Consider the following 23527-nt stretch of genomic DNA (forward strand, 5'->3'; position numbering starts at 1 on the left):
ATCCCACAATCATTTGGAGGTATGCCACTTTGGAATCGGAGGTCTGTAAGAAAAGTTATGCGCTTAGAAGTGCAGGTTTTTGGTCACTTTTCTGCTAAGCCATTTTTCGCAAATTTGGAAAGGGGTTAGTTCATAAAAATGACTAAAAATCGACCCAAAATTACAAACCAAGATGAGTATACATTTTTTAGAGAATTAAACCACTATCAATAAGAGGTATGCCACTTTGGAATCGGAGGTCTGTAAGAAAAGTTATGGGCTTAGAAGTGCAGGTTTTCGGTCACTTTTCTGCTAAGCCATTTTTTGAAAATTTGGAAAGGGGTTAGCTCATAAAAATGACTGTAATTGACCCAAAATTACAAACCAAGATAGGTATACAGATTTTTAGAGAAATAAATTACAATCATTTAGAGGTATGCCACTTTGAAATCGGATGTCTGTAAGAAAAGTTATGGGCTTAGAAGTGCAGATTTTTGGTCACTTTTCTGCAAATCCATTTTTCGAAAATTTGGAAAGGGGTTAGCACATAAAAATTACGAAAAATCGGCCCAAAAATACAAGCCAAGATGAATATACAGATTTTAAGAGAATTAAACCACAATTATTTAGAGATATGTCATTTTGAAATCGGATGTCTTTAAGAAAAGTTATGGGCTTAGATTGCAGGTTTTTGGTCACTTTTCTGCAAAGCCATTTTTCAAAAATTTGAAAAGGGGTTAGCTCATAAAAATGACTAAAAATCGACCCAAAATTACAAACCAAGATGAATATACAGATTTTAAGAGAATTAAACCACAATCATTAAGGAATATGCCGTTTTGAAATCGGATGTCTGTAAGAAAAGTTATGGGCTTAGAAGTACAGGTTTTCTGCAAAGCCTTTTTTCGCAAATTTGACAAAAAAATCGACACAAAAATAAAGTTACAAATACTTTTCTGTAAAGCAGTAAAGTTTTAAATGGTAATTAGAGGAGTCCTTGTTCGTTTTAGCTTAAGCTTCCTTAAGCTTTCTTCGGATCATTAGCAAATTACTCTGCAAAATTCAATTTTCGGATTAGCAACAAAGTTAGTAATCCGGTGACGGCCAATTTGCTTTCTTTGCTGACTGACGAGGAAAAGAAATCTGCCCAGATCGGATGACAGTTATGGAAATTTATGATTCATTGTGAGGCATTTGGGTAGCTGGCGGGATTGCTCGTAGCAATGTAATCCATTTGTTTGCGCAACATTTGTCACGCTGCCACTGCTCCTCCTCGCAAGGATATTTGGGACATGGGCTGGGGATTTGTCAAAGGCCACAGCTACATATATCGCACTGATATAGCCCGCCAGATCCACCCCGTTACATCGTAACTACTTTGACTTTGATTTCATATCCCCTTTTTCGCAAATGTTTGCCAAATGTTGCGAACTGTCGTCCTCGTTGTTGGTTTGCTGATTGAAGGAGGGAGGGAATAAGGACATTCGGGAGGGGATTTATGAATTTCATTTGCTAATGGATTGTGGTGAGCTCTGAAATTCCACAGATGTGTAAATATGCAATATGGATTATTAAAGTTTGGCTATCCTTTTTAAAATGCCACTATATTGATCTGTTTCGGTGGAAAGCAAAACGATCTGGATGGTTTAATGGATTGGAAAGTAAAAATTAGTCATAAAAATTAAGTGTTTGGCACACACACTCTTGTTCAGTAAAAGAAAAATTAGTTAGAGAAGGAGGGATAATTAACAAATGGAATTCTAAAAACTTAAATATGTATCTTTATTAAAGCTTTAAAATATTAAATTATTTCTTGAAATTTAACGTTTTTTTTTATTATTTTGAGTTTTAAATAAACTTCAATAAAATATACTTCAATAAATATTTTAGATTATCTTGGTTTATATTTATTTTAAATAATGTACAATTTTAATTCATTGTGTTTTTAATTAAAAATTTAATTTCACCGAAAATTTTGAAAAATTGTAATTAATTACTTTTATGTTAAAAAGCGAAGTTAGATTTATAGCTTATTAGTATCTTTTTATTTGCCTAATGCATAACTTTAACAAATCGTTACGATCTGGATAACCAACATGATTTATAAAGATAACACTCACTAAACATTAGCTATGCGGAGAAAGTGAATAGACTGAGATCTGTATTTCATAACTAAAGCAAAATGTCTTAAAATATATATTAGTTTAGTTGCTTGTATGGAGTCTATACTATAGAGTTAGTTTTGTTACAATGCACCAGTCCCATCCCTGCTGTGTAAACCCTCTAAGAGTGGAACCATTTTCTTTGTTTGCGAGCCTCATGCCGATTGGCTGTTATAAAGAGTTAATAGTCGTTCAAGTCCCCCTTCCAGTAACCTTTTCTACTGGTCCTGCTCCTGCGCAATGGAAGTACATAGGACTCGGAACACATAAGCGGAGCTACCATCCAACCACACACCAGAGCTGCCTGTCTCAAAACCCCACATATAACCCCTTCCCCAATCTCAAAGTGAATTTATAACATGGGCCGCGACTGCCGTTGGCTTCTGTCCATTTATCTTTCGCTGGGTTTTCCTGGGATTTTTTTTTTGGGTGGTGGTGTGATGGGAACCCAAACCACAGAGGACCTGCCCACAATGCCACCAATGGCAGTTACATTTTACGGCCAAAGTTCACCAGGACCCAACTCGTCCCCAGCTCCACGCACTTTGGCGTCCAAGTGGCGCCATTTTTGCCGCATTGTCATCGCTGGGAGGACGAGAATGGGCCACTGACAGGGATTCTAGTTTATGCTTACGAGGACTCTTCGAGAAATAAAGTTTTCACTCTGTCGATATCAGCGAAAATAGCTTCGGGTTCGGGGGAGTGTAAAAATAAAATGAAAGAGCACAATCAAGCGATAAAGTTGGACAGTTAAAGATAGTCTTTTGTGACGATTTTTTCTATAAATTGATTTTTTATTTTCAGTTTAAACATTTCTATCGAGACTGGAATGGACAACATATATAAAAACACACTTTCTTCAATTGTTTTATAATTTATCAGTATGTATATTAAGATTATTCAGTAGAAAACTTTCTTACATCGCACCAAAGGCATGCGAACAAAACAAAACTTAGTGAGACAGTTCATCATAATTATTACATAAATTCATTTTCAGGCTAAATAACAAAAAAGCTGGCTCTTTGTTTAATCCATAGCACAAGAAAATGGAAAAATTGATTTATGTTGCCAATTATATTTTTGGGAGCCGAGTCCACGATATCATAGAAATTAGCTACGTTTACGGAATTTTCATATATTTATAGTTTTTTCATTTTTTATTTTTTTTTTTTGGGATTGTTTTTTTGTTTTATAGAAATGCCTGCACCCATGATATGCAGAGTTGAGAATGGAGTGAAACTTTCGACTTGACTTGCTAAACAATAAAAAACATCTTCTGCTGGCTATTACTAGGGGGAAGTTTGTATTGTGGCTTCTTCGACGGTTTCTTCGTTTTGTATTGCGTGGCATTGTCATGAGGCTTATTCATTGTTCAAATTTCTTGTTCTTTCTTCGATTAAGTAACGACTTGAATTTATATTCGTAACCTGACTTATCAAACAGACTTCTATATAAAAAAAACAAACAGTTATACGTAATGGTAGAGCATGGTACGCAGAAGTCTTAAATCTTTCATTTTAACTAAATTTAGTTGCTGCCTAGTCAGGTGTGCGAATGTGTTTCCTCGTGTTTTGTGTGGGTGTATGCTTGTGTGTTTCTTTACTCGTTACGATCCCAAGGTGTCGCGATTATGCCTAATAGAACTTTTTCGCTTGTGCTTCGCTGCGGTTTCTGAAATTAAAAAAGATGTAAAAAATTAATTAGTTGTGGATCCCGAATTAAAAGTTAATTCAATACGCACTTGAACACGCTGTAGATAAAGACTAGCAGCAATTGGACAACGGTTATGCTGAGGAACAATGTAACTCCAACGCAGTTGCCCGTGGGACAATTGGCCACCTGCGCTCCTGCTTGCGGTGCTGCCAATCTGTAAAGTAAAACCACATTTAATACGATATTAAGATTATGTAATATAAACTAATGAAACCGCAAAATCCTGACCAATTCCTCTGAAAAAATTGAAGTAAACTGGACTAAAATAATTTAAAACTAACAAAAAACTGTAAACTCTTAAAAGTGATTCTTAAAATCCTATGCTTTACGTTTGACTTTATATTTTCATCGCTTGCCTATTCAGCAAATTTACATTTAAAACAATATACCAAACACGATTTTAAAATTTAGTTTAGCATGAATATAAGAAAAAGTTCTCCTATATGTATAAACAAAAATAATACTGATAACGTTCGCTGAAGCACGAGGTCACTTCCGCATCTTCCCATGTTAATTGAATAAAATGGTGACTTGTATGATAACAGGTTTTAGAAATTAAGATGATGCTAGGCGTATTTCTCACCTCTGGCCCACGTGGGTGATGCCCTGCTTGACCTGGTTCATGCCATCGCGCATCTCGGCGATCAGCGTTTGCACATCATAGCCGGTGGATTGGATTTGTGCTGTGGGCGCGTGCTTCTGATTCATTTGAATGTTATCAGTACGCACATTGATATCGCCCACCAGTTGCCGTATCTCTCGGATGGAGCTGAGCAGCACGTTTTGATTTGTGAGCAGGAGATCAACATCGGTCCTAGTAACGGCCCCTACGGGCAGCTGCTGCTGCACTCCACCAGCGGCAGGCGGAGGCAGAGCCTGTCCGGCATTGCGCGAGACGAGCGACAACGTAGTTTCCTGGCGGCCAATAATCTCGTCGACCTTGCGGGACAGCTCGCGCAAATGATCGGCAATCTGGCTCTGACCCTGCCAGATCTGGCGAAGCTCACGCTGGTTCTCCGACTCGTAAAACTCTTCCCAGTCTTCGTCGTCTTTGTGCTATTGGATTACGCGGTTATTAATTATCAGTCTAACAGATAAGCCATCTTTATTAGTTGCCTGCGTGGCACTTACCTCGTCGGGATGATCCTTCTTGTACTCCAGCTTCTGCTTCTCCAGTTTGTCCTGGTATTCCTTGTACTCCTGCGTCAGCTTCTCCTGGTTGTCCACCTTGGGCTGCTCCTGTGCCTGTCCGGCGGCATGCAGCGAAGTGGTCAGGAAATGGAACACATCGTGGTCATCAGCAAGACCGCCCGTGGCTGCAGAAATGCCAAAGTAGCCGTTCTTGGGCAGATTAACGTTATCCGCCCGCAGACACAGCTCGTAATCATCGTTGTTGTTGGTCATTCCGTTGTGGATGAGCACGGTGAGCACATTGTTGTAGTACTCGATGCGCGCCCGCGTGGGGAAGGGCTTGTTACGGAAATCCCTTAAGCAACCGCTCAGGAGCTGGGTGGTTCCATCATTGGCATGGTCATACAACTTGGTGCCATCATTGAGCACAGCACTGATGTAGGGATTATTGTGCTTGTTGTCGTTGTCGAAGGAATCGAACATAATGGCCAGACCGTTCCAGCGGTCCGAAGATCCGAACACTGGTCCATTGTAGTCACCCTTTTCCGTGGTGTACCAGAAGGCCAGTCCATCCGCTCCGATCCGGCCACGTCCCGTCACCCGGAATACAATCTCCACGTCCCACCAGTCGAAGTTCGTCTGGGATTTCGTCCAGATGGCACCCTTCTGGGAGCGCAGCGATGGCGCCACGCGCACACTTTCCGAACTGGCAATAGCATCTGGAATGAGAAGCAACAAGTTTTGGCTACAGAAAAACCCGGAATGATGGACAAATCGAAATCCAAACAAAGTGCCTGCGTGTACACTTGGCGGCCTCGCGCCATCTCGCTCGCACCCACGGCAGCAGAGCGGCAGCGAGTGGGCCAGAACAACTGACGTGGAGCTGCGTCTTCCACTCGTACTCACTTCCCCCGTACTCCCAAAACGGCACGGTTCCGTCTTTCTGGGCCAAATATGGCGGCTTGAACGAGTACTTGTACTCGAAGCGTCGGTGGACGCCCACGGCCCCAGGACTCAGGTTGCCGGTCGCCTCGGAGCAGGGATTCCACGCCAGGAAGCACAAAATGGCCAGGAATGTGGGCCGCATCTTTGCAATTATATGTTGACAACTAGTGGTGGGTAACGGCTGACGGCACAACTGGGGATATCGATAGCCAGCCGGCACCGTTTTTTCCTCGAAAAGCGATAGTATCGCACAAGCTGTACTAAAACATATGTTGGCATGATTTAAATGTCAATTTTTATTATAGTAAACATCAAATTAAATATTTTACAGACCAAAACCAATCAACAATAATATTAAGAGGGGAATATAAATTCAAAACGTTTTGAGATACTAAAAATTATTTTAGTAATTTAGTAATAATAGTATTGTTGGAATTACCAAAAATATATAAACATTTTTGGATCAGTTTTTAATTGAAAAAAATAAACTGCTAAATACCAAGAGTTCTAAAAAGTATCGAACCGTAGATCACCATCATGGCTATCGATAACCGCCCTAGCCCGCCCAATTCAAAAGCTCTCGCTATCTTAAGTTGTGTATGACGTTGAGGTGGAAAAACATTTATTTTGAAAATTTAAAAAGTGTTTACGTTCCGTTACAAAATAAACAAAAATGTAGCAAAATACGCGCCATATGCATCTGCTGGTGCACACTTAGACGACTTACTTACAAACATGTTTATCAATACATTATTGTAAAATTATTTCGTTAGTTGTTTCAATTGCCTTTTGCGTGATATCACCAAAGTAAGTAGTATTATTACATCCATTTCTCCAAAAGTTTCTTTAGCACAGTGTGTATATATATGTTTACTTCTTTATTCTTTGTTTTTGGTTTCCTGTTTGTAGTTGTCGTAGAGCTTACAGCTAGAATTAATATAGGTTTTACTGCCTCAATAGCACATAGTGTGGGCTTTACAAAATATTTATAGTTGCTCAGTTTAAGTGATAGCTTCGTGTGCAGATCGGTGTGTGTGTGGGATAGTCATTAAGGGCGATCGTGCCGCAAGTCGCACCATTTTACAAATGTTAGTTACTCATTTTTAATCACAATCACTTTCGTGTTAGTTGTGTGCGCAATTAAAAAATTACAACTCAAATAAGAAAAAAATAAACTGTTTTGTTTTAGCTTGGTTTATTACAAAATCATAATTAATCGAGGGCGCTACGGGGTAGCGAAAATCTAAATTATGCATGAGCGTGCCATTTAATAATCTTTTCAATTTATTACAAATACGATAATAAATTAAGCTTAAGTGGTTTTGTGTCTTTCCTTAAGTGGAAATTATATACGTTAGAGTCATTAAGTACTGTCAAAAATAATAACAGTAAAGTAAACGTGCGCACCCTAGACTACGAAATACAAAAACTATATGTATGTATACATATTCTACAATATATATATCGTAATTGTTAAGTTCTGCTTTCAATGTATAAGATCAGAAATTAATGGATTTGGGATACAGATCAAATCCAATCCATTTTCTGTCATTTGTAGTTCTTCTCATGTGTCGTTTTAGAAAAACTTTCTCGACTTGCTTTTCAATTGGTTTCTTCTAAATTCAAGATCACTTTATAACCTAGGCAATTTTAAGACATCTTATATATAATCGGGTGTAAAGTCGACTCGAACGCAGTTCAGAAGCAAAATTAGGAACGAAAATAAAACGAGTTTGCTGAATCTCGTCGCGGGTGTTGGTTGTGTGTTTCATAAACTGGATAACAAATGCGTTTGATAAGCGCCAACCGGCTGTGTATGTGGTTTGTGTTTTGTGTAACTCTGTGGACTAAGGTAAACAACAATCTAATCAAATTATACAAAAAATAATAATTCAAGAGGTCCTATAGGCCTGGCGGAAAAATGCAGTTAATACACAAGATTCGCTGCAATTCACATAATACGCTACAAGATTCGCTGCGGTTGGTTACAATTTTAGTTATGTGATTAATGCACGTGCTGGAAAGATGCGCCTCCCGCCGTTCCAAACACGCTCATGAGATCGCCCTCGTAAAGGGCAATCACTAGCATTATTCCCACTCCGCTCAGCATGCCGAGTATTTGCAGCAGGAACTGGCCCAGTGATTTGTGCGAGGCAGAGATCTCAGGCATCTGCAAAAGTAGGATTATGAATTAGTAAATATAATCAGCAGGTTTAATATAATAAACAACTCACCATATCGACTAAGGCAATGTAAATGAATAGTCCGGCAGCCACGGCAAACATCCACTGGGCCACGCCCTGCGACTGCCCAAAAGCAATGCCGAAGATCATGCCGATGAAACTCAGGACACCCGTCAACAGGTTGTAGTAGACGGCCGACTTCACCGACATGCCCGCCTTCATCAAAATGGCAAAGTCGCCCAGCTCGTGCGGCAACTCATGGCAGAAGACGGCCAGGGAGGTGGAGAAGCCACCAGCAATGTTCTCCGCAAAGGCTGCACCGATAGCCATGCCATCCGTAAAATTATGCAGCCCGTCGCCCATGATGATCATCCAGGCCACGGCGCTCAGCGTCTCGGGTGGCGAGTGAACGTGTCCATGTCGATGGCTGTGACCATGATGCGATGACTCGTGCTCCCGCAGGATCACAGTCACATGGTCGTTTTGGCCGTTCTTATCCTTCGCACTATTCGACTCATACACCGCATTCCCGTCCAGATCGGTGACAATGGTGTTATTGTCCTGTCCCTCCTGGCTGTGCTGGTGGCTGTTGTGCTTGTGATTGTGGTGGTTCATCTCTACACAGTTCGTGTGCAGCGTTGAGAGCAGGGATTCGGCGGCGGCGGCCATGTCGTTGGAGCCGTCGTGATCGCCCACACCGTTACGCACTTCCGAGGCGGAGGCAGCGTCTCCGCCAGCGCCCGCCGCCGAGTTCGATCCATCGCCGGGAAGGTGCATCCACTCGCTCTGCTTGTTGTTCATGGTGATCTCGTCGTAGCAGTACGGATACGAGCTGTACTTTTGCTTGCAGATCTTGTCGCCGGCCACCGAGTTGTTTACAGATGAGTCTGGATCCCGCATCACCTTCGCCCGCGACGGTTTCTTCGTCTCCTTCTTTTCCACGCTCTTGCGCCACTCGGAGATCATGGTCAGCGCATGCTCCGTCACGTAGAAGAAGATGATGCCGCCCAGGCAGCCCAGCCCCTTCATGATCATACCACGTTCATCCTGGCCTGCCAGAGACTGTTAATCGGGAATTTAACATCAGTCATGTCTTAGGAAATAACGGGCGGGGTTATCAGCTCTACTCACATGAGGCAGCAAGTGCAGAAGGGCATCGCCGGTCATCGTACCCACGGCCAGCGACACCAGATACTGGATGATGTATTTGTAATACCGCGAACCCATAAACGGTATGATGGCTACTCCTACCAAGCCGAGGAGTCCGCAGGCAAACACAGAAATGAAAGCATAGATCCACACTGCAAAGGAATATTAAGATAAGTAAACAAATATTGGTATATAGGGTGCTCAAACCCACCGTAAAACATATCCTTGTCCTTCTCAGCCTCAAGCAGCTTTTCCGTGCTGTCGATGTCGGACAGTACTGTCGGCTCTATGCACCCACCGCTCTGTGCCTTCAGCTCGTACAGGAGAACCGGACACAGGTTTAGCAGGTCCTTTTCACTCAGACCAAAGTTCTTGACCTCCTCGCTATGTGAATGTGTGTGGTCGCTAAGCAGGAGTGCGCAGGTGACATTGGAGTTGGTACCATTCTGACTCAGCGTGCAGTTTTTGAGCTGCAGCTCCTCCTCCTTTTCATCATGGTCGTGGTGATGGTGAAGATCGTGAGGCTGGACATGATGCACTAGGCGACTAGCGGGCACGCACTGCGGAACGAATAAGAATCACCAGAGTTAGTCAACGATGAACGGGAGATTAGCTTTATTTATACTCACAGTTCCTTCACTTGCCCCACTGGCCAACGAGTGGAGGCTGAGCTGCTGTAGCAGGCCATCGAATTCGCTGCTGTTCATCAGCTCGTTCTGGACCATCAGCTTTTCGAGATAGTACTGGGTGATCTGCGGGACGCGGGACTCGGAGCTATGGCCGTGGTCATGGCCAGCATGGCGCTTTTGTCTCCTCGAGGGCGGACTAGTGCTGTAGTTGGGGGTGTCGTCGTCGCCAGAAGCGGATCGCTGCTGGCGCCGATCGGTGGTTTCGCTGGAGGGACTTAGGTTCGTATAGACGCGGGCGTTGAGCTGCTCCTGGCTGTGAGTCGTCCCAAGAGCCGGGCCCAGTAGACTCTCGATGTGATCCTGGCAGTGCAGGCGGTGCGCGCATAGCAGGCACACCACGCAAACGGCCATAATGTGACGCGCCATTTTTAGGCCCGACTTGCTCTTGTACTTCCACTCCTAGGACTAATGCTAATGACTCGGACTCTCGTTTCTGTTTACTGCCCAGCAAGATCTGCCGCGATCATTATATATTCCTCAGTCAGTCGTAAATTGGAGCGCTTATTTCGATCTGGAATTGAACGGAAAAGTCGGTAAGAGATTAGCCAAAAACGAAAACAAGTACACTGAAAACCAACACGGAATTCTATCTGATTAAAAATCGTTTATGGGGTTCTACTGTCAGCCCCTTGTTACCATCCCACACTCATTACGACTGAACCGATCCGAAACGATCGGTGGCACTTACAAAAGCCATTTGCCCGTTGCATAACCAAAATAGTCAGCCAACCAAAGCGGAAGTTCAAGATCGTTCGTTGGTGGATCGACACCTCCAATTATGGGACAGCGAGCAGCCCAAACAACAGACTGGTTTCAGGTGCCCCAAGATCACCATAAATGGGCGGTTTCACTGCATTTGTTGTCTGCTATAAACAAAGAATTCTGCTGGTATGGGCAAAAGGAATAGATCACTTCGTACAGTTTAAAAATTGCCTTTGGGGCTCATTTAGTTTTGAGTTTTTGGTATATAAATTGTTAGGTGTAACCACATTTTAATAAGAAATCTTTACATAATAAATAAACTTAAGAGTTTATACTATAATATTTTGTTTATTTTACTTCTAATGCACAAAAACTTTATGAAGTTAATTAATTTTATATATTTATCTTAGCAGAATATCAAAGGAAGTCTTTATAGTTTTGCTACATCATTACTGATAAAAACACTTTAAAAATGTTTCAGCTTATCACTTTGAAAAATCTACTAATTCCACGATGTCTTAACATTCCAACTTCTTATCAAAGCATTTGCTTTTTGAATCACAAAGCTCCAATCACATATTGTCAGTGATTTTATATTATTTTCAATGCCAGAATCCAAATGTTTAAGTCTTCTTTACTGTAAATATTTGCTGATAACACTTCAAAAATCACTTCAAAGGAAGCCAACTCGTAAAAGTTACATAACTTTATCTCATTAAATTATACCAATTGTGGCTTATCTGCCAACTACTTTTCAGCTCCTAGTCGGGAGCCAAAGTGGTCGATGCCATGCGGCTTCTTCGATGAGCAAACTACGAGTGGCACGCGCCAAAAAGAAAATTTGCCAAGCGAGACTTGAAATTCCCCCCCCAACTAACTGAAAATAAGTCTGTTATTGTAGTGGGCTGTAACTACTTGTTGTTGTTGTTTTGTGTGTGGGTCTCAAACAATTTTGCAATTGCGCATTAATGCCACAACTTGGGCAGTTAGTTCAACGGTCCTGCATTGAAATCCAATTTATTGATAAAACTTTGGCAAAAATTTACGACACAGGTGAGAAGTGGGGGTATAATACAGTTACACGTGGGTGGCTTGCTGGTTATCGACATAATAAAAGCGAAAGCCAAAACACCCATAGGTAATAATAGAAACGTCATTGTTGCTGCATTGAGTGTGGGATGGGGCGCGTCAAGGTCGCAGGAAGTGGGCGGGCTGTCATTGCACCCACGGCATTGACAAGGACACATGTCGCCTTGGCAAGGGGTTAAGTGTTAAAGGTTGAGGCTGAAGTTCGCACTTGTTGAGGAAATTAACTGCCAAACTGCCAGAGGGATTCGCGAACAATCACCGCCAGGCAAAAACTTAATTTCATGGCAATAAAAATCAATCAACGAGGCAAATTATTCGCATACAAATTTCCCAAATAAGATCAGACGCAATTCATCGGCAAATATTCCCAATCAATCCTCCAAACTCAGTCAATTGGTCAAGTGCTGCCGCCATTGACTGACTGTTTCGTTTGTATTTTGTTTTTTACTATATCTTGTTTTTTTTTTGTCATCAAGCCTCATTTAAATTCTGTTCGCGTGATTTTAATGAAACCACTGGGAGAAAAATGTTTAACGAGCTCGTTTTTATGTTGATTTCAATGCTATATATTTTTGGAGTGGAGGGTCATCAATTGAATTCACTTTCTTTCACCCCACACATTGATATAAGGAAATGTTAAAAATAACTTGAATGGAGATCGTACCGAAAAGAACTATTTGGAAACCGAACCGATCCGCGATCCGAAGAACCACCAGCGAGCTTTGATCACACTTTGCAACTGAGCGGCGCGCGTCGCTTGCGGTTTGATTTATAAGCCTCGTTTCGTTGATGGCTAATTGGGTGAGTGTGTGTATGTGACGGGGACCACATTAAAGCATGCCCACATCGAAGGCGTACTAACTTAACAGGGCGTGGCTGATTTCGGACCATGGCTAAAAGCGAAGAGAACGCCAGAACCCAACGATTCCACTTGCATTTTGTTCTTTGGACCAAGAGGATTAATGCTGTATTAACTAAGACTCAATGAAAATGTCAATTAACTTGAAAACTAAAATAGTTTCAAAGATTTTACGGTATTCACTATAATCTTAATGTAATTGATTACTAATCTAAAGTAATTAATTATTTACATTTTTGTTTTTACATACAATTTCTTTAAAACTCATAAGTTTTGTTAATTAATTTTAGCATTTCAAAACGAACACGTTAATTTTTAAGCATTTATATATATTTTTAATGTATGTACATCATATTCTTGCAGTCAGAAAATTGTGAGCTATTTTTGTTTATGAACTTTAAATATATAAATATTTATGCGTTTCTGAGAAGCAGTTGTGTTTAAAGCAAAACCATAAAAATAAATTCTATACAGTGAGTTAAATAGTTGTTAGAACTTACAAATAAGAATATTTTTCTCTATTTAATTAATTGTATAGGTTAAATTTCTAAAATGAAAATAATACTGCTGTGGTCGCCCTTTTTTGATTCGATTTTTATTGGTCAACCATATCAAGTGTGCTCTGTATACACATTTTTCTGTCTTTGCAGTCTTCTATGTACATTCAATTTTTGCTGACTCAATTTGAGTTCGCATAACATCTCCATATACGAAATTTTAAGCGACGGTTTTTTCGGTCCCCCGTGGCAATGGTAAAGCCAAAAAGTCAGTGAACTCACTGCTGACTCAGTTGATACACAAAGTTTCGCATGATATCTCCAATGAATTAAGCTGACTCAAAGAAAAACCAATCTATGTGCTGAGTCAAGAAAAAGGTGTTTCGCTTGATATCTAATTTCCCTATACCGAAATCGGATAACAGCAAATATTTGAGACAAATACCAATCCTTAACATTCCCTGATTTATTCCTTCACTGAACCAGAGAATTTTTTGCATATGATCCCACAATCTTAATGTTCAAATGGAGGATGGGTTTTAATTTGCAAATCGTGAAATTTCAACAAATGCTGAAGACCTTTTAATTCATTTTATCTTTCTGAAACACATTCCCCTTTATGTTTTATCCGCAAAACAAAAATTTTGCTTGACATCTACCGATAAAAGCTAAAATTTCACAGACGATCGCACAAAAAAACATTGATAAACGAGACCGGAGGGGTACAACTCATTTTTAAGAGGGTTTATTTCACAAAATTGTGAAATTACTGCCCAGTCTGAGTCAACATATTTGAATTTCACATGAAATCTCCATTTTATAACCAGAAAATTCTTGGAAACCGTTCCCCAATAATGTTTAGTTCACATAACCGGATTTCATTCGGCAGCTACCAATTAAAGCCGAAATTTCACATGCGATCGCTTGTCAATGAGTCACTCTTAATTGAAATAATTTCACATGATATCTCCGCGACTGAAACCTTTGCTGATTGGCACTATTAAATATCACATTTTTTATACAACAACCTTAAATTGCGCAACGCCGGCAAAAACCTGGGAACTGACTCGTAAAACTGCTCGCACGATTTTGTATACATATGTATATACGATATGCACATATCATTTGTGCTAAATGCTGACGAAGCCTCCAGTTGCTTGGCCTGAAATTTCAACCAGACATCTACCCTCGAGAAATGATCTCTACCTGGCGAAGCAATTTATCTTTTATCTCGCCCTATCTACAAACGAATTTCATACCTGAAACTCCAGGCAAATAAACCTGCAAAATGTGTACCTAAGAACCCAAACACACAAACACACATTTGGGCATTATCTTTTTTACCTTTTTGGTATGCCAGTAAATTGTTGGCTCAAAGCTTGATGTGAAATTTCAGTAGACTGACTCTTTGTTGGAAGATATGAAAAACTCGGGTCATGTGACGACCACATGAAATCGAAGTTCTGGACGGTCAGAAGCATTTAAACGGCAACTTTTGCAGAGGTCGATCACGTCGGAGTCGGAATGGAACGTTGCGGATCCGCTTCGATTGGATCGAATCCGGACGGGACGAGGCTCTGACCTTGCCATGCTCGTCGACTGCTGAATTACGTGGACTGGCGGCTTAATATTCAACTAGTACAACGACTGACACATAACTGATGTTGAAGGGCTGGCCATAAGCGATAAATAATTCATCTGGAGGCATCAAAGTGATCGTAGAGAATTGTTTGTTTTCCGTATCGAGTGTTTAGCTGCCTCAGCTGACGGCGCCAGGTTGCAAGGCGGTTGCGGTTGATATTCCATATTGCAAATATAACTTTGCAAATTTCGCTGGCTCATGAATAATTGATTAAAGGCATGTGGGCATTGCAGAAATGGGAAAAGTTCTCGGCCGATAAGGAGTCTTCTGCTGGCCACAACCAGCATTATCTATGATTCATGCACCCACCTACACTTCTGAAAAAAAAACTATGTGGAAGGCAGCCAAAAGTGCGAATGAACATGCTGATATATGGGTCACCGGCGATAACAGTGGCGAAACCAAAGGGGGTCTCGTCCCTGTTCGGTAATATTATTCTATAATTTCTCAATATTCAACATCAACTATTATACACTTTACTATAGATAAAGTTGTAAATTAATTCCCAACAAATTTACCGATTTAAATTGGGACACTCAACTAATTATTTGAAACCTTTGTTCTCCTATATTACTGCAACAGTGAATAAGGGGTCAGGCATATAATTACTCATGGGAAACAACTTAAATTTGTAGATGAATTATTGATTACATAAGAGGTGGGTCTACCATTGAGCTAAATATAAGAAAGAATTACGTGACAGCATTAGAATTTTTTTTTGTTAAATGATTACCACTGTAAATGAAATGCTTATAAGTTCAGAACATTTCAATATTTATAATTAATAGTACTTAATCTGATACATGTGTTACAATCGTTACAGTGATCACACTGGAATTTCATGGTTCACTGCATCGAGTCTGCCCTTTACGAAAACGTGAACTAGTTTTGTTGACATTCAAGGTAGTATTATTTGAGAACCCCTTCTAGAACATTTTCAAGCCCCGCCACTGGAAGATAAGCATTCTGCCTGTGAGCTTCTATAATTTCCCTGATTTTGCGTAATTAGGCTCTGAAGATAGCGAATGGAAATGGCATTCGGAATGGCGTTGAATTATGTATAGAACATAGTCATGACTATAAGTATGCCGATCGAAAATAGCATAAAAACGTGCTGAATGCTAGTGTAGTTACGTGTGCATCTGTGTGCGTGTGCGAGTGTGAGTATGTAAGTGAGCGGGTGTCAAAATCACTCGCACATGGAAATCGCCCGCTATAAATAAATACGAGTGGGTGGTGGGCGGTGGTTGTAAGGAGGGGGGCCCGTCGCTTGCAGTTCCTATACTAAACTTAAACTTGGATTAATCTAGAGTACGAGTAATTAATATAGCTATACCACTACTCACCAGTGAATTTACCGGACTGTTTAACACATCACACACACGGCCACGCAAGTGTATTTATCAATTGCGAGATTCAATGCGGGATCGAAGATAATGCTGGCCGTTTCTGGGGCTACTTCTGATGCGGTGGGCGTAAGTTAGAGGCGCCTTCGAGATAACGCCGAATGTCAATTACGCTGCAATAATCTCGGATTGACACGGAGAAACCGACCGGAGCGGCAGAATAATGCACGGACACGGCCACCAACACCAACACAGGCTCAATTACGCAAGCGGCGGGCTAACTGTAAACATTCTCCGGACACGCTAAACATATGCCGCTGCCATCTCTTTTTCGCACACTCCGCCAAACACAAAAAATCCGCAACTATAACAAATTTTTTTTATAACAATTATCGATAGGCGGCAAGGGCAGAGTGACCGTCTGTGGCTAAGGGCAAAAAATACTTTTCGGTATGTTTTTGAAGTGGCTAATTTTGGTATATTTTTATCGCTGGCGACGTTTGCCCCCATCTCTATCACGTTTTGAAATTCAACCGGGAAAGACCTTTAGTTTCTAAAAGTGTACTACTTAACTATTAAGTAAAAATGAAAGTTATAAATTTAAAGCTAAAGTATGCTAAAAAATGTAACACTTCGTACACATCTAGTACGCAATAAATTAAAAAACAATGAGCTGGAATTTAAATTCAATGATATTAATTTTTTTTAAATTGAAATTTTAATATATCTAGACAAGGTCATATAAAAATTATTTAGTTCATCTCTACGCCTAGTTATATTTCCTATTTGGTATTTTTTTTACTATCACTGAGACTGGAGTTTATTTATCGAGCAACCTCAACTTTCAGAATCAAACATCGATAAGTTTCATTGACAAAAACAAAACCGGTATTGTTTTGCCATATTATTTTTGTTTGCCAAAATGAGCGACACTCAGCATTTAAGCACAGGTAAATATTAAAAACTAAAATCCTTATTGATATTATTAAACGCAATACCCTTCAGGTTCCAAAAAGCCCATATTCCCGGATGATGGGGTCTTGAAGTTGTATTCGATGCGCTTTTGCCCATATGCACATCGTGTGCACTTGGTTTTGGACGCCAAGAACGTCCCACACCACGACACTTACATCAATCTTCGCGAGAAACCCGAGTGGTTCCTGCAGGTGAGCAGCTCCTCGAAAGTGCCGGCACTAGAGCTGGTCAAGGAACCGGGCAATCCCGTGCTGATCGAGTCACTCATAATTTGCGACTACCTGGACGAGAAGTATCCGGAGGTGCCGCTGTATCCCAAGGATCCGCTGAAGAAGGCCCAGGAGAAGATTCTGATCGAGCGCTTCGGACAGTTTATCACCGCCTTCTACCGTCTGGTGCTCCACGAAAATCCCGCTCAGCTGCGCGACACTGATCTCTATGCCGGATTGGACATTTACGAAGAGGAGCTGGGCAAACGTGGAACAGAGTTTTTTGGCGGTTCTAAACCAGGAATGCTGGACTATATGATTTGGCCCTGGTGCGAACGTTTTGCCTCCTTGAAGTTCAGCATGGGTGATGGCTATGAACTAAATCCTGAACGTTTTGGCTCATTGGTATGTTTGTAATAGTTTCTAAAGTCGTCATGTTTAAACCAAGATTTTTCTATACCAGCTTAAGTGGCGCGACTTGATGCTCCAGGATAGAGCCGTTAAATGTTTCTATCTGGATGGACAAACCCATAATAAATACATGAGTTCCCGCCGGGCGGGCAATGCCGATTACAATATGCTCTAGTAAGTCTATGAAGTCTTAATTTTATATATCTGATCCATAAATTTTTTTATTTTTTTTAGCAATGAAGCCAAGCGTGCCAAATTGGAGTAGTCATAATGATAATGGTTTATACACCTCAACATGTACATATTATGAAGATTGATTTAAAATTTACCCACATATACATAAAGCAGCATTATTGTGATTGGAAAATAAATACTCTAATATGCAAAGCAACATTGGATTATTGATAGTAGAAAAAAATTATTTTATATAAATATTTTCAAACTTGATTTGTTTGACAAAAAAAACCAAAAGGATTTCCTTTGAGAGTGTCATTTAATATGCAACTGAATTTTCAATAAGTTACGTTGGTTTCAGTTTAATGGACTTTAAAACATAATTTTATTTGGGTAATTTTGAATTAAGTTAGTAAAGAAACTTACATTCAAAAACTGTAAAGTCACCCGCTCAGCAATCGATAAGACTATTCGATATACTCACTCGTCCAGCGATTACTATATAAGGTCCATCAAATCTCCACTAGTTTGTCATTCGATTGGAACCATTTCTTCCGCCAACATTTCTCGCTTAAGGAATTATCTTAAAATTGTTAATAAAATGGCCCTGCCGCAGAAGCACTTCAAGAGGGGTAAGTGGGGGGCACTTCAAGGTCAACGGGATAGTGACGCGGCAAAAGTTAGCAATTGATTCCATAGTTTTATCTGTCCCCCATCATGAGAATAGTAAATTACCCCACAGATAGAGATATAATTTTAGACCCAAGCATAATGGAAAACTTTCCGCTGACGTCACAAATCACCCATCAACAGGTTCCCCCAAACCGGAAATTCCAGAGGATGGAGTCCTGCGCTACTACTCGATGAGATTCTGCCCCTACTCCCAGCGTGCCGGCTTGGTTCTGGCCGCCAAGAAGATTCCCCACCACACGGTCTACATCGATCTCAGCGAGAAACCGGAATGGTACATCGACTACAGTCCACTGGGCAAGGTGCCGGCCATCCAGTTGCCCCAACTTCCTGGCCAGCCGGCTCTTGTGGAATCCCTGGTCATAGCCGAGTACCTGGATGACCAGTATCCCGGCGAAGGTTCCCTCTTTCCCAAGGATCCTTTGCAAAAGGCCCTGGACAGGATTCTCATCGAACGCCTGGCTCCCGCCGTCAGTGCCATCTATCCGGTACTCTTCACCAAGGACCCACCCGCCGATGCCATCAAGAACTTTGAGATCGCTCTGGATGTCTTCGAGCAGGAGATCACCAAGCGGGGAACGCCCTACTTCGGTGGCGAGAAGATCGGCATTGCGGACTACATGATCTGGCCCTGGTTCGAGCGATTCCCCGCCCTTAAGTACACTCTGGATGTACCTTACGAGCTGGACAAGACACGTTATCAGAACCTTTTGAAGTGGCGCGATCTGGTTGCCCAGGATGAGGCTGTCAAGGCCACCGCTCTGGATGCCCGAATTCACGCCAAGTTCATGCGTACCCGTCATGAGGGCAAGCCCAACTATGATGTTGCCTTCGAGCCCTTGTAAAGGATTCCAGTTCAGGCTGATTTTAAAATGATAACCCTGTAGAACAGGTTTCCAGATACTTAAGCTTAGATTGTGAAACCGCTCAGCGATAAACTATTAAACCCATATGTACTCCCTCTGAAATGTTATTTTTCATCTCCATCTGGGATTTGGGGTTATGCTCAAGTCCTAACCAATTAACCAACTTATTTTGGCTTTGCAGGTTCCACCAAACCGGAGTTACCTGAAGATGGCGTCCTGCGTTACTTTTCCATGGCATTCTGCCCCTTTAGCCATCGGGTTCACCTCCTGTTGGCCGCCAAAAACATTCCGCACCACAAGATCTACATAGATTTGATTGAGAAGCCGGAATGGTACAAGGAGTATAGTCCTCTGGGCAAAGTGCCCGCCCTACAGCTTACTGGGGTTAAGGATCAACCTACAATTGTGGAATCCCTCATAATTGCGGAGTACTTGGATCAACAGTATGCCGAACCACAACTCTTTCCGAGAGATCCTCTTTAAAAAGCGTTGGACAAGATTCTCATTGAACGTTTTGCTCCAGTGGTCAGCGCTGTTTATCCAGTATTGACCTGCAATCCAAATGCTCCTCCAGATGCTCTACAGAAGTTTGAGAACGCCCTGGATGTATTTGAGTTGGAGCTGACTAAAAGAGGAACTCCCTACTTTGCTGGCCAGACCATAGGGATCGTGGACTACATGATTTGGCCCTGGTTTGAACGCTTTCCCAGCATGAAAATCAATACGGAGCAGAAATACGAACTAGATGGCAAAAGATTTAAACAGCTGGTAAGTAGAAATAGCTCAAGTGGATCTATAATCCTAAACTTTACCATTCCAGCTCAAGTGGCGCGATTTAGTGGCACAGGATGGAGAAGTGAAGAAGACTGCTCTAGATGTCCAGCTTCATGCCGAGTTTCAGAAATCGAAGACTGTGGGCAATCCGCAGTACGATTTAGCCTTCAAGGGCAAGCTCTAGAACGCCAACTGGTTTCGTCAAGATCAATTCGTTGGAACCGGTTATGAACCGCAACTATGTTTTATTCATTCCATGCTTACAATTCAAATAAACCAAGTGCATCAGGCATCCTTGACCAGCAGATTGTAGTTGGGCTGCCCCAAGCTGCGCGTGCGCAGGAACTCCGCTTGGACTTCGGCCTCCATGTAGAAGGCCATCACAGCAGGATCCCGCTTCATGCGCTCCAGCCACAGCGTCTGAGAAAATAGATTAATGATGGACCTCTAAAACCCAAAAGATCAACTCACCAGTTGCGGAAAACGCTCCTCATCGTAGTTATAGTCCGCGCCGCGCTGCAACTTCAGAAGTTCCAGACGCTCACACCAGGGCCAGATCATGTAGTCCAGTATGCCCGTCTGATCGCCGCCAAAGAAGTCTGTGCCGCGGCGACTCAGCTCCCGCTCGTAGGTGTCCAGCCCGCTCCAGAAGGGCTCCAGCTCACCGCCGTCGGAAGCCCTGAAGAAGGCACCCAGCACCGCTCCAAATCTTTCAATCAGTAGCTTTTCCTGCACTTTCTTGAGCGGATCACGGGGATACAGCGATCGCAGCGGGTACTGGTCGTCCAAATACTCGCAGATGAGTAACGATTCCGTAAGCACCGGTGGTCCCGGTTCCCGCACGATTTCCAGAGCCGGCACCTTGCCCTGCGGATTCTTGTCCAGCAGCCAGTCCGGTTTCTCTGTGAGATTGATGTAGATACTGTGGTACGCGATCTGCTTGGCATCCAGCACCAGGTGCACGCGCTGTGCAAACGGGCAGAAGCGCATGGAGTAGAGGCGCAGGATTCCATCCTCGGGCACATCCGGCGGGGGTGAGCCTGCCGGGGGTTCTCTATTAGTTTCCATGGATATTTGTGGATCTGCATTCACATACCTTTAGCCAAATGCCTGCCGTTGCTCATGATGTGCGTGCTCGGGTCTGGAGATGCAAGTGATGATAGTGGTTGCCATTCGAGTGGTATATAAAGGGCCGCCGGCTGCCCTTCGCCGGGTGGCTTTTCTTACCCGGCTGAACTTGGCGGCCGGAGCAACCTTTGCGGCTGACACACATGCCCAGCCCGGTTGATACAGTAAATACTCTTTTGAACCTTCCAAAAATGCAAATTTTATTCTGTAAATATTTCAGATAATTCTGAAAGAAATTAATTAAAATTTTAAATTGGGTAATTAATAATTGTTTATTTGAATTATATAGCCTTTTTTCATGACTCAAAAATACCGTGCAATATATCCAAGTGCATTGACTAATAAATTGGTATTCATTGCCATGAGCCCCCAACTTTTATGAATAAGAATATCTTTATTAAGTTTATCTTTCATTTATAATTTAATGAATTCATTCAAAATCTTTATGTTACTTAATTAAAAAGCTTATTTTCATCCTCCATATATATAATTTAAAACCAAAACTTGGAAATTGAGAGCCATTCAAACTTTTTAAATTCTTAATTATAATCCGATTGATTATACTAATTAGTTAAGAACAAATCCAGTAGATTTTATTTATTTTGTATTTAATTTCTTTTTTGTTTTAATATTTTTGTTAAGGTAAATATTTAAATATGTTTTTTGAATTAATTGTAGAAGTTACTCTAAGCCAGCAGATCGTAGTTTGTATTGCCGGCCTTTCGGGTTCGCCAGAACTCGTTATGGTTCTCGGGCGTGGCATAGAAGGACTTGACCACCGAATCCTCCTTCAGAAGGGCAATCCACTGGGCTATTTTGGAGAAGCGCTTTTCGTCGAAGTTATACTCCTCCGGCAGCTTAAGCTTGATAACGGAGAGGCGCTCGAACCACGGCCAGATCATGTAGTCCACGAATCCGGGCTTGTCGCCGCCAAAGAAGCTGGTGCCCCGCTTGGTCAGCTCCTGCTCGAAGATGTCCAGTGCGGTCCAGTAGTCCTCCAGACCGGTATTCTGCGTCAAGATCTTCATGAAGGCACCGGTGATGCCGCTGAAGCGCTCCAATAGAATCTTGTCCTGGGCCCGCTTAAGGGGATCCTTGGGCAGGAGCGGATTCTGCGGGTACTTCTCATCCAGGTACTCTGCAATTATCAGCGACTCAATGAGCGAGGGCTGATCCTTTTCGTCCACCAACTGGAGGGCAGGAACCTTCAGCAGCGCGCTCACATCCACCAACCATTCCGGCTTACTCTCGAGATTAATGTACACGGTGTGGTGAGGCACGTTCTTGGCGTTCAGGACGAGATGGGCCCGCTGGGCATAGGGGCAGAACCTCATGGAGTATAGACGGAGGAGACCATCATCAGGCAGGACAGGCTTGGCAGAACCTAATAACATGGATTTATCAGTGGAATTTCTTCTATGCCGATAAGAAATATATATATAAGGCAAAGTGGGTTTTTTGGAAGGCCAAAAATTATCTGTCTGAGTGTTTTAAAAAAATAAGTTGTCTTAATAACTTTTTTGATAATTTATTAGGTTCGGGACCTTTTGGACCCGCCCCTGTATACAACATATTGCAAGTCATTGACTTGAAGTTGATTGGGCCATACGTGATACTATATGACAAACATTTGGTTGATACGTTATCTCTTTGAAGTGTAAATATTTTGTTTCATTTTATACTTATGGGGTTAAGTAAAAACCGATAATTCATTGATAAAGTTAATAAAAAAATATGATGATTTTTGCAAAATAAAAATTGTTTACATAAAGACGTTTATCGATCCCATAAATACCGGTTTTTCCATACTTCACATCACGCATTGGGCGAATGATTAATAGAAAAAATTCGTTTCAAAATAAATTATGTATCTACTGTATGTTATATCTTCTTTACTTAAACTTTTTCCCCAAAAAACCCAATCATTAATATTCATATGTGTAAAACCATGAATTTATGAGGATTGTTATTTGTTTAGTAAGAGTAGTTAAAGCACTTGTATTTGCCGACTAAATAATGACATGGGCGTTTCTCTTATTGCCGGGAACACGTCATTTTCTCTTACCTTTGGCCAAATGTTTACCAGAACTCATTTTGTTTTTGCAAAAATTGTATCGGAGTAGAAATTATTGTTGAAGTCAACTCGACGTTGGATCCCAAACTGAATTTTCTCTTCGACGGCGCTCTGTATTTATAGACTGAATAATCGCTTGG

General features: G+C 41.6%; 6 protein-coding genes and 1 pseudogene across 7 annotated transcripts; 3 read left to right on the forward strand and 4 right to left on the reverse strand.

The window, feature by feature from the left end:
• Positions 1–2914: 2914 nt before the first annotated feature.
• Positions 2915–6112, reverse strand: LOC108044379 (protein ERGIC-53). Its single transcript, XM_017123371.2, has 5 exons — positions 5892–6112; positions 4986–5704; positions 4438–4910; positions 3883–4008; positions 2915–3812 (listed from the first exon to the last, which is right to left on the reverse strand). The coding sequence occupies exons 1-5, from the start codon at positions 6070–6072 to the stop codon at positions 3776–3778; spliced, it is 1536 nt and encodes a 511-aa protein (XP_016978860.2). The 5' UTR covers positions 6073–6112; the 3' UTR covers positions 2915–3775.
• A 617-nt stretch (positions 6113–6729) lies between these two features.
• On the reverse strand, positions 6730–16503 carry LOC108044378 (zinc transporter foi). 2 transcript variants are annotated; one of them, XM_044457524.1, is made up of 6 exons: positions 16087–16503; positions 9892–10462; positions 9474–9822; positions 9245–9414; positions 8165–9175; positions 6730–8100 (listed from the first exon to the last, which is right to left on the reverse strand). In XM_044457524.1, the coding sequence occupies exons 2-6, from the start codon at positions 10315–10317 to the stop codon at positions 7936–7938; spliced, it is 2121 nt and encodes a 706-aa protein (XP_044313459.1). In that variant the 5' UTR covers positions 10318–10462; positions 16087–16503; the 3' UTR covers positions 6730–7935. The 2 variants fall into 2 exon arrangements, with proteins under 2 accessions (XP_044313459.1, XP_016978859.2); XM_017123370.2 differs by lacking the exon at positions 16087–16503 and adding an exon at positions 12407–12506.
• Positions 16504–16934: 431 nt separating this feature from the next.
• On the forward strand, positions 16935–18072 carry LOC108044395 (pyrimidodiazepine synthase). The gene is made up of 4 exons (XM_044457525.1): positions 16935–17036; positions 17092–17675; positions 17734–17855; positions 17916–18072. Exons 1-4 carry the CDS (start codon positions 17009–17011, stop codon positions 17944–17946), a joined length of 765 nt encoding a protein of 254 aa, XP_044313460.1. The 5' UTR covers positions 16935–17008; the 3' UTR covers positions 17947–18072.
• A 288-nt stretch (positions 18073–18360) lies between these two features.
• LOC108044391 (pyrimidodiazepine synthase) lies at positions 18361–19513 on the forward strand. The gene is made up of 2 exons (XM_017123392.2): positions 18361–18487; positions 18669–19513. Exons 1-2 carry the CDS (start codon positions 18457–18459, stop codon positions 19388–19390), a joined length of 753 nt encoding a protein of 250 aa, XP_016978881.1. The 5' UTR covers positions 18361–18456; the 3' UTR covers positions 19391–19513.
• On the forward strand, positions 19513–20477 carry LOC108044394 (annotated as a pseudogene).
• Positions 20470–21309, reverse strand: LOC108044393 (pyrimidodiazepine synthase). The gene is made up of 3 exons (XM_017123393.2): positions 21282–21309; positions 20657–21225; positions 20470–20605 (listed from the first exon to the last, which is right to left on the reverse strand). The coding sequence occupies exons 1-3, from the start codon at positions 21307–21309 to the stop codon at positions 20471–20473; spliced, it is 732 nt and encodes a 243-aa protein (XP_016978882.1). The 3' UTR covers position 20470.
• A 591-nt stretch (positions 21310–21900) lies between these two features.
• On the reverse strand, positions 21901–23460 carry LOC108044367 (pyrimidodiazepine synthase). Its single transcript, XM_017123358.2, has 2 exons — positions 23379–23460; positions 21901–22697 (listed from the first exon to the last, which is right to left on the reverse strand). Exons 1-2 carry the CDS (start codon positions 23404–23406, stop codon positions 22000–22002), a joined length of 726 nt encoding a protein of 241 aa, XP_016978847.1. The 5' UTR covers positions 23407–23460; the 3' UTR covers positions 21901–21999.
• Between the last annotated feature and the right edge of the window lie 67 nt (positions 23461–23527).

The sequence above is a fragment of the Drosophila rhopaloa genome, unplaced genomic scaffold (genome assembly GCF_018152115.1).
Source record: "Drosophila rhopaloa isolate 14029-0021.01 unplaced genomic scaffold, ASM1815211v1 contig_163, whole genome shotgun sequence".
Classification (NCBI taxonomy): Eukaryota; Metazoa; Arthropoda; class Insecta; order Diptera; family Drosophilidae; genus Drosophila; species Drosophila rhopaloa.